At 36.4% G+C, this 19,070-nt stretch overlaps 1 protein-coding gene and 1 pseudogene across 1 annotated transcript; both read left to right on the top strand.

Moving 5' to 3' along the window:
• Positions 1-6,678, top strand: part of LOC107089592 — a 25,629-nt pseudogene extending 18,951 nt beyond the window's left edge.
• A 1,184-nt stretch (positions 6,679-7,862) lies between these two features.
• On the top strand, positions 7,863-16,090 carry LOC107089590 (major histocompatibility complex class I-related gene protein-like). Its single transcript, XM_015382475.1, has 5 exons — positions 7,863-8,014; positions 8,781-9,047; positions 11,342-11,620; positions 11,717-12,025; positions 16,038-16,090. The coding sequence occupies exons 1-5, from the start codon at positions 7,954-7,956 to the stop codon at positions 16,088-16,090; spliced, it is 969 nt and encodes a 322-aa protein (XP_015237961.1). The 5' UTR covers positions 7,863-7,953.
• The last annotated feature ends 2,980 nt before the right edge of the window (positions 16,091-19,070 follow it).

Raw genomic sequence — 19,070 nt, 5'->3', positions numbered from 1 at the left:
GATATCAAAAAAGTACTCCAGAGTGTTGTTCAGCATGGGGGTGAGTAGAAAATGAAGGCTAATCATGTTTTGGGTGTACTATTCCTTTAAGCTTTTGCTAAATGATACAAAAAAAACATGAAATGATGTATTTTTTCACTGAGGATGAAAATTAACGTAGAGTTTTTAATTTTTTTACATACAGACCCTTCCAAGGCCTCAACATCATCTCTGTCTAGTGGCAAATCAGATGAAAGCCAAGGCAGCGCCTCATCAGAAACACCACTGCTACCTGGTAAAGTCTTGTTCTTGCAGCTTGTTTCTCTACCTTGTGTCTTTGACTCAAACATTAATTGAACGTAGAAACAGCATAGAAACATTCACTTCATAATATAACTACAGGACACAATTATTTTCTTAGACTTTGGGATTTTAGGTTTATTTTAAATATGAACAAACATATTTACATTTTTAACATTTACTTCCTCCATATTTAACAAAGAGTAGACGTATTAACAACTATATTATAAACTCAGTAAACTGCTACTGAATTGTGTCATTATTTAGTTTTACATCATTTTAGAGGAAGACCGTGACTATTGTGAAGCAGACAAAGCAGTAACACCATGATGAACATCCTGAGTTAAAGTGAGATGCTGTTGATGAGCTAAAGGAGTTCAAGTGTTAATATAGTTCAGGAAATAAACCTGCACAGATCTGTTCTCTCTACACTCTGATAGCCTGATGGGTTTATGTTTCTGGGCTCAGAAGAAGCCTTAATGTAAGCTACTGCTGAGCTCTTTACTTCACTAATATGACCACCAACAACTAAAGTATGGATACAAAGATGCGAAGCAGATTCATTACTGAAAAAAAGAACATTAACAGACTCGACTTAAGATAAAGAAAAGTGATGGGCGGGCACAAAGAGTAGCTAAATTTAAGGATGAGCCGACAAGTACGTGTTTGTTTACAAAACAGACAGTTTCTTCTTCTACTATCGCAGCATTCGAAAAAATAAAATAAAAGAGCTAGTTCTGTGCTTGCTAAAATGCTTTCATCTGATCGAACGCTTTGTATATGCCTACACGTCATTTACATTTACTACATGTAAAAAGAGATTTTGAATTTCAGACCAACCAAGATTAAGATTGGGAAAATTTTGCACATCTTAACTTAGCTACTATTATTTTAGGGACTTTCTTTTTATTTTAATTCATATTGCATTCATTTCTATGGTCTAAGCCTGACCTTTACTCTTACAATTACCAACCCCTACCTCAACCTAAACTAAACTAAACTTCTCATGGGGATTAGTAATTGGTCCTCAATAGTACCTATAATTTCAATAAATGTAGCATTTGTTTGGGAAATTGTCCTTACAGTATAACAAATACATCGCGCAACACACACCTATGCACACTCAGAAAGATAAAATTAACAGTCCATGTTAAACTTTCTGATACTTATTTGTTTTATGTTACTTTTGAAACAAATTTCAACTGTTGCTCTTTTGTTTTAAAAAAGGGGCACAAAAAGGATAGTTTCCTTTAACATTTTTGTTCCAAAATTTCCATAGTCTTTTTGCTTAATCTGGGACCGGGTCATAAAGGCAGCAGTTTCAGCAGAGACTCCTCACCCTATCTCTAAGGGATTGCCCAGACACCATGCAGAGAAAGCTAATTTCTCCAGGATCTTGCACTTTTGCTCATGATTCAATTAAATAAATTTCAATTCAGTTTATGTAGCTCCGGTTTAAATCGCATGTCATCTCAAAGCACTTTATAAAGACAATTCAATCAGATAATACAGTCAGATTGGTTCAAAGTTTTCTATCTAAGGAAAACCAGTTGATTGCATGGACTCATTGACTCTTCAGCAATCCCTCATGGGGCTGGGGGTTCCTCCAAAAGTCTAAGCCTTAAGCAGCATAACTATAGAGATAGCTCAGGATAATATGAGCTAAGCTTTAATAAAAATCAGAACCACAGTGGAAAACTTTCCCAAGACAACCTCTGACATTTTCTGAAAATAGTCCTCTAGTCCATGGTCTAGACTCTAGATGGAGCTAAATCAGCGCTCATTTGTCTTTCTGAATAACCACTGAGCACCAATTTAAGATCAGGATTAGATATTTATTTCACTGATATCAGTGGGAACCTGGATTAAATGTAATACTAGCATGAAACTGTTAGCCTTTGGTAAACAAAACAAAACTGACAAAATTTATTTTTTTCCAAAGAAGATGAAAGTTTAAAAAACATTTTTATTTTCTAGATACAGACCGTACCAAGGCCTCAAGACCATCTGTATCTAGTGAGAAATCAGTTGAAAGCAACAAATCAGACGATAGCCAAGGCAGCGCCTCATCAGAAACACCATTGCTACCTGGTAAAGTCCTGTTCTTGCAGCTTGTTTCTCTACCATCTGTCCACAACTCATTGTGATTAAACATAGAAACATCATAGAAATATACATATAGCACATACAAGTTAGGTAGTTCACCTGCCTTGTCTTTGCGAAAAGCTTGAGGAAAGCATAATCAAGATGACTTATAACTCAACATAGAATTTTTACATTCTTATTACACTGCATAATAAAAATGATAATAAAAATCAGAACCACAGTGGAAAACTTTCCCAGGAAAACCTCTGAAATTGTCTGAAATTAGTCCTCTAGCCCTTGGTCTAGACTCTAGATGGAGCTAAATCAGTGTTCATTTGTCTTTCTGAACAACCACTGAGCACCAATTTAAGATCAGGATTAAATATTTATTTCACTAATATCAGTGGAAACCTGGATTAAATGTAATACTAGTATGAAACTTTCAGCTTTTGGTAAATCAAAAAGGAAAATATTAAAGAGTAATTTTTCGCTGAATATTAAACTTTAACATACATTTTTATTTTCTAGATATAGACCGTACCAAGGCCTCAAGACCATCTGTATCTAGTAACGAATCAGATGAAAGCAACAAATCAGATGAAAGCAACAAATCAAAGGAAAGCCAAGGCAGCGTCTCATCAGAAACACCGTTGCTACCTGGTAAAGTCTTGTTTTTGCAGCTTGTATCTCTACCTTGTGTTCATGACTCAAACATTAATTGAACATAGAAAAATTGTATAAATAATATTTCTGTCTAATTGTCTCAACAGAAAAATGACAGCAAATGGGGACTGAGGAAATGGAACTGCTGCATGCTACAGCTGCTGAAAATAAAATTTAAATTACATTTCAATTTTCCAAAATTTTTGAAAGATTTTGATGATTTTCTTGCTATTGCAACAGATCTTTGTTTTGAAATTGAGGTTTAAAAAAAAAAAATCGAAAGTTTGCATCATGTGCTATTGGTAAGTGGTTCTCCTTTTGATTAACATTCATAAAGCTGGTAAATCTGTTATCACTTTCAATATTTCATGACTGGTAGTTTCTTGCTGATACTGAATGTGACTATTTAATTTTTGGTCAGGTGCAAATTCTCATATTTTGGTGTTTTTTTTATTGTTAATTTTCTATAACAATTTAAAGTAAAAAATATGTTTGCTTAAAGTAGAGGTTGACTTTATAATTCTTATATTGAATTAAATGTTTTTTTTATTGAAATATTGTTTCTTAGAATCTCTCAACTTGTTTTATGTTGTAATTTCATCCTTATTTTGTTATGGGTTTTATTGTATACTATTGAATACTTGGAGTTGCATTTGTAATCAATAAAATACCGAACTTCTTTTTGTAATACTATACCATGTAAGCTATGAGTCTTTAAAAAAAAAACTGTCAGATAAAAAACCAAATTGAGATAATTTGTAAATAAGAATTTTTTAACACTGTTAAGAAATAGAAGTTAATGCTCGAATGAAAACAAAATGTCTCTTGCTGACATTCAGACTCTAAATAGCAGAATATACCAATTTTTGCAGAACATTAAGTGTATATAGAAATTAGACAGAATTAAGGAATTATTTATATCACTGCTAAATTATTAGACTGAGGAAAATGTTTGTTATTGGCTTTAAATTACATATTGTCCCTGAGAAGACCTGTGGGCCAGTCTGTTCTTCATAAACACTAGTAAATATTATCTGGTAAGTAATTTGAAACTTTTAGAGACGGTCACTGCTACGTCTCAGAGACATTTTACTACGAATAAGTTTATAGATCAGAAATATTTCTATTCTTGATCCGTACATTCATTGTCCATGCCTGGGCTGCACTCCTGTAGTGGATTTATCCAACCTGCCAAAGGTATTGTTACCAAGTAGGTATCAGATCAACTCTTAAGGGATAACAGCTCCTTTTAAATTAACAGTTAGTGGGGAAAAATCCAAAAAGTAAGCTTCCATGTCTATAACCCAGCTTGTCCGGGTGTTCTTTAGCCTGTTTTCAGGTATGGGCATAAGGATGGATAAATAGATGGATAGATAGCTGTGACTAGGAACAATAAATCAATATTGACAAAATGTATGTTTCAAACAATACACTATATTAGACCGCCAATGTATACAGTGTTTATGTTGATATTTTCAACATAAAAGTTACCAGGATTATTAAAAGCAGCTAAATCGAACTTTTGTTATAAAATAAATCAAAGGGAGCATAAAGCAGAAGAGCAGAGGGCTAAATTAACATAAGAGCTAAAAGCAACTGCTTCGTCCAGGGGTATGCAGGGGTGCAACTAACCGCTTACTGCAGACCCATCACCACCCCCTGGGTATCAGCCCCCACTGACCATTTTTAAAAAATCGAATAAATCTTATTTATTAATGAACATGACTTACAGAGTTCTTACAGACTTTCTGGAAACACTCTTTGTTCCTTTTTCTGATCAGCACCTATTGGCACCACATTTGCAATCATCCAGGAGAGGCTCAGAGTAGAACTGCTTCTCCTCCATATCCACAGGAGTCAGCTGAGGTGGTTTGGACATCTTTTTCTGTTGCCCCGGAGGAGTTTTGTTAGGTTTAACCAAATAATGATTATAAAGTTAATGTGTGTGCATATGAAACATTAAAGAAATAAGATGCTACATTCTGTCCTGTGATTCAATCAGGAGGTTCATTCTAGACTTGCCTTCAGCCAGAAGGCATTTACAGGGTCATAAACTTTTATGACCTGCCTCTCAGCCAGTTGGTCATTCTAGGGTCATAAAACCCTGCTCTGTGAATAAAAGACTCTGCTGTTCTGTTGGGGGTCAGAAGGGTGCTGGGATGTGAGCAGCAGCCTTTCTCATTCCTGCAGGAAAAGCTCTGTTTGAAAAACCCTTTGTGCTTCAGATTAATTTTTGTCCTATATGAAATATGAACTCACAATATTTTGAATCTAACAAGTTTCATGCACGTCCCACTGGGAGGAGGCCAAGGGGGTGATCCAGGACATGCAGAGGGGACAATATCTCTCTGCTGGCCTAGGAGCTCCTCAGGCTTCTCCCAGCAGAGCTGGATGAAGCAAGAGATGAGTATAAGTATAAATGAAGATGCACATTTATAAAGGTGTTAGTGTTTTATGTCCCACCATCTGCCTGTTATAAAAGTCCACAAGGTCAACCTGACTCCTAGAAATATTCTTTACAACTGACCAGACTGGATTTTTCACTTAACGCCAGTTTGCTTGTTTACCTTGAGAACAGGTTAGATTACATTTTTACCAAATTGAGCTTTGGAAGGATCAGTCTGAGCTCATTTACCGTCTCTTCCTGCAGTTTCCTCTCTAATGTCACCTGATTTCTCCTTCAACCTGCAAACCCTCAACAATGGATTATTCTGCTGATTACCGGTATATTTATTTTTCTTATACAAATTATATACCTGCTCCTAGTTAAGTGTAGCATAATTTACTTTTGTATGAGAATTACAAATTGCAGCCCCCCCTCCAACTCTTACAAAGTTTAATGTAGACTCAAATTTCAATTTCTTTATTTCAATGTTTCTCTCTAAATATAGAGATATAAATATAATAGATAGAGATATAATAGATATAATATAGAATATAGAGATATAAATCAGTCAGATTACCATAAACACTAAAACACAAATACAAAGACACAAAGTACACAAACTTGAGCTTTACAACATACAACACACATCTCATGAGCAAAAAGATTTTTTTTTTCCATTTCAAGTGGGCCAAATCACATTAAAAGTAAATATATAATAAAAAATATAACCGCGGATGTCTGGGGGACAGTGATTCACCCACATGTTATGAATGCTGGCGTACCATAAATGATACATTATGAACAGTTTAGTTTGTGCCTTCAAGTCGCTGCCCCAAGGACGACGTTACTTGGATATAACTTAACGGAATATCTTCAGAACAGCTCCGAATGACACAAAACTCATATGGGTGAGTAGAATATGATGTAATAACGTAACATCAAGGGCCCAATTGTTAGGAATCCAGTTTGTGTGGTCTGTTTGTGTGTCTCCGTTTTCCACCACCAGGAGGTGCCCTGTCTTCGCTGTCCCTCCCTGCACACCTGCTGCTTGTTGGATCATTATTTGGAGGAGTATTTGAGCAGGGGGCTGCCACTACCTCGACGCCAGACTGTTTGCTAGTTTTGGGTACTCTAGTCAAGCTGAGTTAAGCTGAGTCTAATCTAGCTTTGTTTCTCTGAGTCTAACTTCTTTTTGTCTTTGCTCCTCGGCAGGAAGCATTCCTGTGTTACTGGATACCTGGACCTTCTCTCCCCTGGAAGGATAAACAGAGTTACACTGAGCAGGGCAAAACCTCCAAATGTTCCATTCAAGTTCCCATCAGAAATCCGAGTGACAGTCCACTCCATTGCTCCTCTGGGTCCAACGCTAGTCTACCTGTCCGCCCGCGAACGTGTGCACCTAACTCTGGATTCTCCACACAGTCTGGATTCAAGGACTAACAAGGCCCCCTCAAACGTGAGTTCCAAGCTACGCTAAATATCAGCGCTGCCAAGATTCCCACAGAACCTGAACTGACCATTGAACTTACTTCTCACTTCCAATTCCGGGTCACCAGCTCACTGAGTTCCACATCCTACTTCTTTACTCCTTCAATAAACCTGTTAAACCTTTTCCTTGTTTTCTGAGTGGTCATCTCTGCATGTGGGTCAGATTCGTAACCGATCATGACACCAATGTAAAAAGAAACAAAAAACACAGTTCTCCTTTAACCTGTCCCGGGACTGCAGATGGAAATTAGCCAATGGCTACAATCTAGCATATTTATATATGACATTGTTGAGCCATACCATTTGCTGGCTCCACAAGTAGATTAATAATAAACTGTGTGATAGGATCAACATAAGCTATCACAGAGTTTTTATTTTTTTGTGGAGGCAGGTTATGGAATGTAAGGCTGAATAGTAGGTAATTTTAGTTTCAGTAAAACGTTATCAATTTTGGACCACTCAAGGCAAAGTGAAAAAAGTGTTTTTCCCTTTTTTATGCTAGTGTCAGACATAGCTTTTTCCCATAACAATCCAGATTCTTTCTCAAGGTTTATTCATAACATGTTACTGTTAACCAAAGTGTTTGTAATTTGTTATGACTCTGACTGCTTTTCATTGTTGTAAGTAGGGTGGGGACGAACGCTGCCCAGAACAGAGCAGAATGCTGTGCCATTAAGGCTGTAGGATGAACTGTTCTCTCTTTGCAAAGATATGAATAAATGTGCCGACTGAATGAAATCCATCGATCTCTGTTTATTTAACTAGGATGAATAGTCGAATACTTTTTTCCCAAGACAATTAACAGCTGCTTTTCTGAAATAAAAATGATATTACCATTTAGTCCTACCTCTCTGTCTGACTTTCTGTTTCATTAGTAAACTTGCTGGTCCAGTTTTTTCCCGTTTCAAGTGACGTTGACATTAAAGCTGAATTCTTAATGGTTAAAGTAATGGTTGATATTCCAGCCTTATGTCTCTAGCTGTGTAAAGGTGAACATCAGATCCGCGCTGAAATCAAGTTCATCGTGTTTTTGAAAGTTTAGATGAGGAATCATGAAGAAGCTGCTGAGTTTCGTGGTTCTGTTGGGAATAACTCTACATAACGTGGCGGCAGGTAAGTTACTAAAACATTGTATAAGATCTATTAGTGAGAGTCTGAAATCTAACGGTTTATTAAACTAGTTGTATGTGTCTGCGTATCTAGACCCAGCTGGCTGCCATCGCTACCTGTTTATTATTGCTGCTAACTGTAAAATACTCTGTCTAAAAAAGATAAAGACTATTTATATACCGTAGTATTATAAAGATATTTCTTTCTATTGGTCAGATTTCATATTCCTGTTTTAAATGTTGGGCTCCTCAGTGATGCAGTGAGTAGCACTGCTGACTTGCAGCAAGAAGGTTCTGGGTGCAAATCCCGGCCCGGGTCTTTATGCATGGAGCGTGCTTGTTGTCCCTGAGCATGCATGGGTTCTTTCCAGGTACTCTGGCTTCCTCCTATAGTCGAAAAACATGGCTGTTAGGTTAATTGGTTTCTCTAAATTGTCCTTAGCTGGGAGTGTGTGTGTGAACAGTTGTTTGTCCTGTTTGTCTCTGTGTTGTCCTGCAATGGACTGGGGATCTGTCCAGGGTGTACCACGCCTCTAGACCATAGACAGCTGTAGATAGGCACCAGCACCCCTTGTGGCCCCACTTGGGATAAGCGTGACAGAAAATAGATGGATGTTTTAAATGCCATGTTTTTATTATGAGTGTAAGATCTTCAGCAGTAGAATGATTCATACAAATCAAAGCTTTAAAGTAGGTAAAAGTAAAAAAAAAGTAGGTAAAAAGGTAACAATTTAAAACAACAACTAAATATTCTAATTTCTACCCTTCAGTGAAACATTCCCTGAGATATTTCCGTACTGCTACCTACGGAGTCCCAGGCTTTCCAGAGTTTGTTGCGGTTGCAACAATAAATGAAGTTCAGATGGGATATTATGACAGCAACATCAAGACCGTCAAGCCAAAACAAGACTGGATGATGAAACTGTTTGAAAAGAATCCCAACCACCTGAAGTGGTATTCTCAGAGGTGTCTTCAAAGTCAACATGTATTTAAAGCAGACATGAATAGCTTGAAGCAACGTTTAAACCTCACTGAAGGTAAGGAGCTTTTTAATAAACACGTTTTCTTCGCCTATATTGGCTTTAGGTTTCAGTATACAGTGCTTGCCATATTTCCTGTAAATGATAAAGAACAGTGCAATAGTACAACTGATTGAATTTCCATGTATTTTGTCTTCCAACTCTACAGCGGGACCTGTAAAGCCCCAGTCACACCTTGACGTCCCAAAATCTTCTAAAACGCTGGCATACGCTGAACTTTCAATGTAGTTGGGTTTATACATAGAGTATTCATTATGCTTATGTCTAATACTTCTGTCTAAAGATAGCATAACTTATTCCTAATGCACGGCAGCATAATTCCCATGAAATGATGCACAAGCCAGTGACGTGATTTGGATTTTATCAGTTAACTAAAAATAGGAAGCAGTTTGCTTATTTTGATATTGTTAAGAATACTTTAAAAAGTGGCTAAAAATGAAAATAATGTCAAGAATATTTTCAAGTAAAATTATTCCACAGTTACAAAGCAATTTTTTCAGCAGACTGAGAGTGTTTTGAAATAAAACCAGTCAGTCAACTTGAATTAATTTTATCCCAAAATGGTAAATCAGGCTGATCTATACAGCCATATCAAATCAGTCAGAGAATGTATTCCATTTAGAGCTTGGTTGTCAGATTAAAAAGTACATTTTGAGAACAGCTGTATTTAAAAAGGTATCTAAATATTTAAAATATTTCTTTGATGCACAAGCCAGTGACGTGAGTGGGGCAGCAAATCACCCGGAGGTGCCCAGCCTGCTTAAAAATATGTTTTTGATCGCGATATTAACCTAGCTGCTGTTTACTGCCCATCAAAATAAAAAAAATAAATAAATAAATACAAAGAAAAAGAAAGACAGAAGGCTTGCAGTCGCAGCAGATTCAGCATTGTGTCTGCTACGAAGTTTGTTGGTCGTGGCCGAGGGCGTGAACACAGGGAGGATCCATCACACTCACCTTCTTGCTCACCCTATGATGGGGATAAAGTCTGGAGGAGAACGAACGGTTTCCTCCAGTGAACCCACTTTTATACCAAAACGCTGCCAATACGTCATCATACAGTAGCTGTAAGTTAGAAACACATCAGACACGTTGATATGCGTTGGAGATAAGTTACGCACAACTTACTCATAGGTTTTAGATAAGCTAGACACCATGACTTATGAGTAACTGACACTTAATGGATGTCAACCATCAGATAACTTAGCTAGAACTTATGGCCCATAAATGAGCATACGCTGGCATACCTTCTTGCTGTATGTCAACATGTGCCAGCATGAGTCACTATGCTTCAGAGTACTTCAGCATGCTCATAACTTATACAAAGTTATCCAACTTATCCCAGTTTTAGCCAGATTTTTCGTACATCAGCCTGGCTAAATCGTCAAGGTGTGGCTGCGGCTTTATGAACTGAATATATACTGAACTAACTGAAATACACACATAAGAATGAATTACAGATTAGTGACATCATTTTGTGAACAAGGTTTGTAGGATTTTAAAAGCATAGTGAAACAAATAGCATGTTCAAGGTAAAACTAAAAGAATAACATTTATTAATCATTTAATGGTGTAATGTGACTCTCAAAGGGAGCCAGCGTCTCCTGTTACAAGGTAAACTATAACTGTCATCATTAATCATGTGAAACAGGTCCACAAAAGTTTAGTTTTTCCTTAGACTATGAATTTATTAGAAATTCAGCACACAAACACACATGCAGACAAAAAAAAGTTCAATTAAGTCTTTAGAACAATTAGAGACAACTCTCAATAATAAACATTAGATGTTTATGAAAACAACAAAATCAAAAACATAAATCTATTGGTGGCTGTTGGATACTAAAGAAAAGAGGCCTTTGCCTTCTTTCCAGATACTTTTACATCCTTTCTTTAACTGAAGTGCTTTGATGCTCTATTAGCTTATTTTTCATGTCTTGAATGCAGCACCACCTAGAGGCGCTTTGTAAAACAACACAGTATGAAACAATATAATCCTTGCAAAAAAGGCGACATTTAACCTCATCATAGAAACCTTTTTCCTTATTCATGACTTTGATATTGTCTCTTTTGCCTCAAACTGGGGAAAAAAAACAGTACATGTCTGCCTTTAGTTTATCTTCTTTTATTTCTTTTCTTGTTAAATTCAATTTGGTGGTACATATATGAGATGTTAAAGTCTGTTCCTGTCTTAGAAACATTTATTTTTTAATGATTTTGATTAACTCTTTTCCTTTTTTTATATGTTAGTGTACATTCTTTTGTTAATTATGTCTTTTTTTCTTGTCTTTAAGGTCCCTACACTTTGCAGATAATGAATGGCTGTGAGTGGGATGAGGAGACTGGAGAAATTAGAGGATATAATCAGTATGGTTATAATGGGGAAGACATCTTAGCCCTGGACCTGAAGAACCTGACATGGACTGCTCTCAAACCACAAGCTGTACTCACAAAACTCACATGGGACACCGAGAAAGCTAGATTAGAGCACAATAAAAAATTTTGCATCTATATATGTCCCGACTGGTTAAAGAGATATGTTAATCATGGGAGGAGCTTTCTGCAGAAGAAAGGTATATTTATGACACAATTTAAATGCAGCAACAACAGGATCTTTCCAAATTTATTACAAAGATCATCTGTTTTATTATTATTTTTTTCTTAAATAGAAAGACCCTCTGTGTCTCTGCTCCAGAGGACTCCCACCTCTATGTTGACCTGCCATGCTACAGGTTTCTACCCCGAAAGTGCTGACGTTTTCTGGAGAAGAGATGGAGAAGAGATTCATGAGGGTGTGGAGAAAGGAGAGATCCTTGCAAACAATGATGGAACCTTCCAGATGAGTGTTGAATTCAACGTTTCATCTGTCCAGCCTGAAGACTGGAAGAGATACGACTGTGTGTTTAAGTTCTCTGGTTTTAAAGACGACATCATCATCAAATTGGATAAATCCACAATCCGTACAAATTGGGGTAAGGGTTGTTTTAATCCTTTATATACTGATAAATCATTGAAAATAAATAAATAAGCATCAGTAATAAAAAACCCAAGTCATTTGCTCCAAGGAGGCCGCTCAATCATTAGATCATTACACAACACCCTCTGTTTCTACACCTTTGATAAACAGTGAGCACTTCAGACTCCAACACCAAAAAAGCTGCAGTTTTGAAGAGTCTTTGACTAGAACACAATTTGCCCCTTGTTAAATTCCCCAAAGTTAATATGTTTGTCCATTTCTTGAAACCTTTGAAAAATCCATGAGGAATTAAGATGATCTTTGTGTTCACTTTAGCTGCTAGTGGTCATAGCACCTTATCATATGTACTTCTAGCAGTAGTTACTCACGGTAAAAGCAATCTTATTGAGTATGGAGTGGTTTATAGGATGTCTGTCTTTTTTGTTATTCTGGTTCTTTTGCAGTCTATTTTGTTAACTTTTAAACTCATCATTGAGCATTTTTCTCATTGAACTTTAGTTTTGAAATATTTAGAACTTATTCTAGGTTATTTATGCATTCTAGGATTTCTGTAGATTTTAAAGTAACTCTTGTTTATGGATCTCCTCAGCTTCTCCTTCAGTGTTTCCAGTTGCTTATGTTGCCGGAGGTGTTGGAGGACTCATTCTTATTGGAATTGCTGGAATCCTTTTTTGGGTTGGGAGAAATAATGGTGAGCAGAACCCCTTTTTTTCAACATTAAATACCAATTTGAAATTAAAGTTTTTATTTTATTTTAGAGTTGGGTTATATTCAGAAATGTTTACTATTTGAATTTATTAAAGCCTTTAGCTTGAAATTGTTTAAAAATTGCATCTGATGAATATTTCCAGTATGTTATTCTCGAGGTGGTGACTGAGATTTTAATAGATAAAGCTTAACATTTTTATAATTTGTCTTAACAGATGAGGATTAACATGGAAATGAAGGAAACTGAATTGAAGAATAGTTTATACAATGATATTATCCTAAAACATTTGAAGTATTGGCACATTGAATAAAACTAACAACAGCTGTTTTGTCATCAAGGCCAGATTGTCAAGACAACAACCGCAAAAGAAAGATTGTTTGGAAGCTTGAAACGTTATAGTTGGAAAGTTCTGGTCTATTGAAGGATTTTGGTTTAAGGAGCTACTGGCTCCAGCTGCACTATGTGGTTTTATTGTTAGTGGAAAAGTACCTTAGAAAGCTTAGAAAGCTGTTTAAAATCAGCAGGTTAACTAAAGTTGGAGCTGATTGAGTGGAAAACAGTTGCCAATAGCCTCTCTAAGTCTTTTCTAAGTTATTTACTCATAAACAAGTTATTTGATATTTCTTTAAAAGAAAAAAACAATCTTTATTTTTGTTCACCAGACGAATCTTACATGTGGGACAGAAGAAAGGTGGAGCATGAGGTGCAGGCTATAAGATAAAAATAACATTTCATAATAATGACATGACAGGGTACAGTAACAACAACCATTCGCTTGTTGAAAATACTAGGATCTCTAAAATGTATTTAAACTAAATATTAATATCTCTGTTCTGCAAAACAAAACTTGCCTTTTCTTTTTCAGCAACAATCCTTTGAAATGTGCAATCTCTGACAGTAAAACGAAGTACAGTTGTTCAAGTGTGCATCAATGTGAGGACAGCAGGAATACAAGAAAGACAAACACATTTTACTTCTTTATTGGCAATATTTTACCATTTCATTCATAAGTTTCTCCAGTTTTGTGGTTTATTTAAAGGTTTTTGTTACCTGATGTGAGTTCCTTTCTCCGTTTCATGTGATGTAGCACAAAACAATTAAGCTGAAGAAGTGGTCATGTAGGCTGTGTGAAGCCGAGGGGAAAGGAACACACACAAGAGGGCAACAGAAAACAACAAAGAAAAACTTGAGAACTAAAATAAATCTAGAAAATACTACAAAATAGAAAACATGGAGCAAACTAAAACATAACAGAATCAAGACCATGCCTGCTTAGGGCAGGAGTAGTCGCTCCTGCTACATCATTGACATTTGATCTTCATCAATGCCAAGGCAAATAAAATTGAAAGGGCCTGTTAGTGTTGCACTTTACTGATCTTTTTTACACTAATGCCCTTTTGCACCATTATTTAAACTGTTTCCTTTTTTTTATTGTTTTATAAATTTTGTTGTTTTATAAATATGCATTTTTCTCATTAAATTAACAGTTAGTGGGGTTTAGTGGGGAAAAATCCAAAAAGTAACTGCTTCCATGTCTATAACCCAGCTTGTTTGGGTGTTCTTTAGCCTGTTTTCAGGTATGGGCATATGGATGGATAAATAGATGGATAGATAGCTGTGACTAGGAACAATACATCAATATTGACAAAATGTATGTTTCAAACAATACACTATATTAGACCTCCAATGTATACAGTGTTTATGTTGATATTTTCAACATAAAAGTTACCAGGATTATTAAAAGTAGCTAAATCGAACTTTTGTTATAAAATAAATCAAAGGGAGCATAAAGCAGAAGAGCAGAGGGCTAAATTAACATAAGAGCTAAAAGCAACTGCTTCGTCCAGGGGTATGCAGGGGTGCAACTAACCGCTTACTGCAGACCCATCACCACCCCCTGGGTATCAGCCCCCACTGACCATTTTTAAAAAATCGAATAAATCTTATTTATTAATGAACATGACTTACAGAGTTCTTACAGACTTTCTGGAAACACTCTTTGTTCCTTTTCTGATCAGCACCTATTGGCACCACATTTTCAATCATCCAGGAGAGGCTCAGAGTAGAACTGCTTCTCCTCCGTATCCACAGGAGTCAGCTGAGATGAGTATAGTATAAAGTATAAATGAAGATGCACATTTATAAAGGTGTTAGTGTTTTATGTCTCACCATCTGCCTGTTATAAAAGTCCACAAGGTGGACCTGACTCCTAGAAATATTCTTTACAACTGACCAGACTGGATTTTTCACTTAACGCCAGTTTGCTTGTTTACCTTGAGAACAGGTTAGATTACATTTTTACCAAATTGAGCTTTGGAAGGATCAGTCTGAGCTCATTTACCGTCTCTTCCTGCAGTTTCCTCTCTAATGTCACCTGATTTCTCCTTCAACCTGCAAACCCTCAACAATGGATTATTCTGCTGATTACCGGTATATTTATTTTTCTTATACAAATTATATACCTGCTCCTAGTTAAGTGTAGCATAATTTACTTTTGTATGAGAATTACAAATTGCAGCCCCCCCTCCAACTCTTACAAAGTTTAATGTAGACTCAAATTTCAATTTCTTTATTTCAATGTTTCTCTCTAAATATAGAGATATAAATATAATAGATAGAGATATAATAGATATAATATAGAATATAGAGATATAAATCAGTCAGATTACCATAAACACTAAAACACAAATACAAAGACACAAAGTACACAAACTTGAGCTTTACAACATACAACACACATCTCATGAGCAAAAAGATTTTTTTTTTCCATTTCAAGTGGGCCAAATCACATTAAAAGTAAATATATAATAAAAAATATAACCGCGGATGTCTGGGGGACAGTGATTCACCCACATGTTATGAATGCTGGCGTACCATAAATGATACATTATGAACAGTTTAGTTTGTGCCTTCAAGTCGCTGCCCCAAGGACGACGTTACTTGGATATAACTTAACGGAATATCTTCAGAACAGCTCCGAATGACACAAAACTCATATGGGTGAGTAGAATATGATGTAATAACGTAACATCAAGGGCCCAATTGTTAGGAATCCAGTTTGTGTGGTCTGTTTGTGTGTCTCCGTTTTCCACCACCAGGAGGTGCCCTGTCTTCGCTGTCCCTCCCTGCACACCTGCTGCTTGTTGGATCATTATTTGGAGGAGTATTTGAGCAGGGGGCTGCCACTACCTCGACGCCAGACTGTTTGCTAGTTTTGGGTACTCTAGTCAAGCTGAGTTAAGCTGAGTCTAATCTAGCTTTGTTTCTCTGAGTCTAACTTCTTTTTGTCTTTGCTCCTCGGCAGGAAGCATTCCTGTGTTACTGGATACCTGGACCTTCTCTCCCCTGGAAGGATAAACAGAGTTACACTGAGCAGGGCAAAACCTCCAAATGTTCCATTCAAGTTCCCATCAGAAATCCGAGTGACAGTCCACTCCATTGCTCCTCTGGGTCCAACGCTAGTCTACCTGTCCGCCCGCGAACGTGTGCACCTAACTCTGGATTCTCCACACAGTCTGGATTCAAGGACTAACAAGGCCCCCTCAAACGTGAGTTCCAAGCTACGCTAAATATCAGCGCTGCCAAGATTCCCACAGAACCTGAACTGACCATTGAACTTACTTCTCACTTCCAATTCCGGGTCACCAGCTCACTGAGTTCCACATCCTACTTCTTTACTCCTTCAATAAACCTGTTAAACCTTTTCCTTGTTTTCTGAGTGGTCATCTCTGCATGTGGGTCAGATTCGTAACCGATCATGACACCAATGTAAAAAGAAACAAAAAACACAGTTCTCCTTTAACCTGTCCCGGGACTGCAGATGGAAATTAGCCAATGGCTACAATCTAGCATATTTATATATGACATTGTTGAGCCATACCATTTGCTGGCTCCACAAGTAGATTAATAATAAACTGTGTGATAGGATCAACATAAGCTATCTTTGTGGGGGCAGGTTATGGAATGTGAGGCTGAATAGTAGGTAATTTGGGTTTTATTAAAACTTTATCAATTTTGGACCACTCAAGCTAAAGTGAAAGGTGTTTTTAATTTTTTATGCTAGTGTCTTAAAAATGCTGACGGAAACAAAGAGACATGGGACATCTACTTCTTTGCTCCAAGGAACTTTGATTGGGTTTATCCTGGGATCATATGGCAATGATTTAAGAACTGCTTATGAAAACCAGAGTTACTAATCAAAGATATTTACTCGAAATTGTTTGATGTGAAATGGAATATGCTGTCTCCTTGGCAACAAGACTGGACAATACATGGATGGTACAATGCATTTTTAATACCTGATCAAACAGAATTGTTCTTTAAATTTTCAATTAAGCCACAAAGTTTACGAACAGTACTGGATTATGCTAATGGAAAGATGGTATATAAGAGACGTATTAAGGCTTTAAACAATTTGAACTTAAAAGATATTCTTTGGAAAGAATATTTTTAAGGTTGATCTTGTGGGAAACCTGTTTGGGGGTTTCTTTATAAGCCACCATTGAGAAAAAATGCTGGTGATTTATTCTACGTGGTATTGTTTCAGTTATTGTATTTGTTTCTATTTATCCTGATATTTCAGAAAAATATCTTTTTTGTTTGCTATGAGAAACCATTTTAATTGTTTTGTACAATACTATCAAATAATGGATTTATTCACACAACTTAGTGACATTTGGAAATTATTTGGAGATAGTTTTACAGAGAAATCTTTTATTTTGGGATTTTTATTATTAGAAAGGAAAAAAAGGACGGTGGTTTAAATCTTTCAGTGGTCAAGTTATGTTGGCTATTTATTTGAGCAGGAAATATAGGAGTGGTAACGAGCATGGAAAAATTATGTAAAACTCTTTCCAAATGTCGTTAGATTAATATTAGAATATAAATACAATCTATAAATGGATGAGTTGGATGTTTTCAAAAAGCTTTGGTATTGAGAAGGAATTCTGTTTATTTTAACTTTTATAAGTGTTGATAAATGTCTTTCTTATCGAACGTTTGATAGATAACAGAATATTTAAATAAGTGAAATACGAAAAGCTCAACTTTGTTGGGATCTGGAGCTGTACCACCTTCCTCCAGCAGAGTGCGCCGTGGGTCCTCCTGAGCTGAGCCTCTAACACACCTGTGGCCCATCTTATCATCAGAAGACCCACCACTATTTAACCTGCCTTCAGACCTAGCCTCAATGCCGCAGTGTTGATCTAGTTTGGTTAGCAACCGGAGCCTTGTAAACCTGAGAATCTTTGCTATCTCCAGTTGAGATAAGATTCTAACTCTTCCTTGTTTTTGCCTCACAGGAATCCTGTCTCTTCGTGAAGCTCTGGATGAGCTTAACCTGCCGAGCCTGCCCTCGTGAGCCAAACCTGAAGACTCTTCTCTGCATTCCCCTGCAGCTCTTGGCTAGGAGCTGGAAACCCAAATCAAGGTCTCCCTCAAAGTCAGAAGTAAGATGCTGAAGCAGTTATTGGACTCTGCTGAACAAACAGTCTCTGGACCCAACAGTTTCCTCTCTCAAAGAGAAACCCGGACTCCTTCAAGGTATTCCTTAGCAAACTCGAAGACTCATAACTCATCAGTCCATGTGCTAACTGAACTGTCATCCCTGCAGACTCCAGTGAACCTGCCCCCAGGCCTGAACCAGTTCCAGTGCAATATTCTTGTGCTTGTGTTAACAATAAACCTTGTTAAACTTTTCATCAGCCTCCGTGTGTGTTTTGCATATTGGGTTTACTCTGTAACCAATCATGACAAACTTATCTTGTATATTTTCTGTAAATTATTCTGAAACATGTAATGTTACATGAAATTTTACAAATGCTACGTTTGGGCCATTGGAATGAACGCCTGACCTAGAAATTCTTGATGTGTTTTTCTTTCTTGATCTGATTTTCCTTTTTCAATCAGACCAGCTATATAAAATAAGACAGACAAGGATTAGAATTCAGTTAGATTTTTTCATTTAAGCCCTAAACTCCAAGAATATTAGATCCATTTAAATCATTTATTTTAATTAATAAATTTATATTGAATAAAGTATTTTTAGTATCCACTTCTTTCAGTGAAATTGATGTCATTATTCAAAACACTAACTAAATTACTTCTCCTATTTAAATCCCATACTCTACCTGCAGAAGAAGCTTTCAGATTGCTTATGATGCTCTGCAACAAACGTGTTGTGCATTTTTTTTTTTAGATATCGATAAACCCTGCTGTCTAAGAGATGCTCAAAGATGATTTAACAGTAGAAATAAAAAATAAAAAGATAACTTAGAAAATTACATTTTGGGTTTGTATATTTGTATATATATATATACCGTATATATATATATATACA

Source organism: Cyprinodon variegatus, unplaced genomic scaffold (assembly GCF_000732505.1).
Source record: "Cyprinodon variegatus isolate N-32 unplaced genomic scaffold, C_variegatus-1.0 Scaffold257, whole genome shotgun sequence".
Lineage (NCBI taxonomy): Eukaryota > Metazoa > Chordata > Actinopteri > Cyprinodontiformes > Cyprinodontidae > Cyprinodon > Cyprinodon variegatus.
The sequence above is the reverse complement of the archived record's forward strand: the minus strand, read 5'-3'. Positions and strand labels throughout refer to the sequence as shown.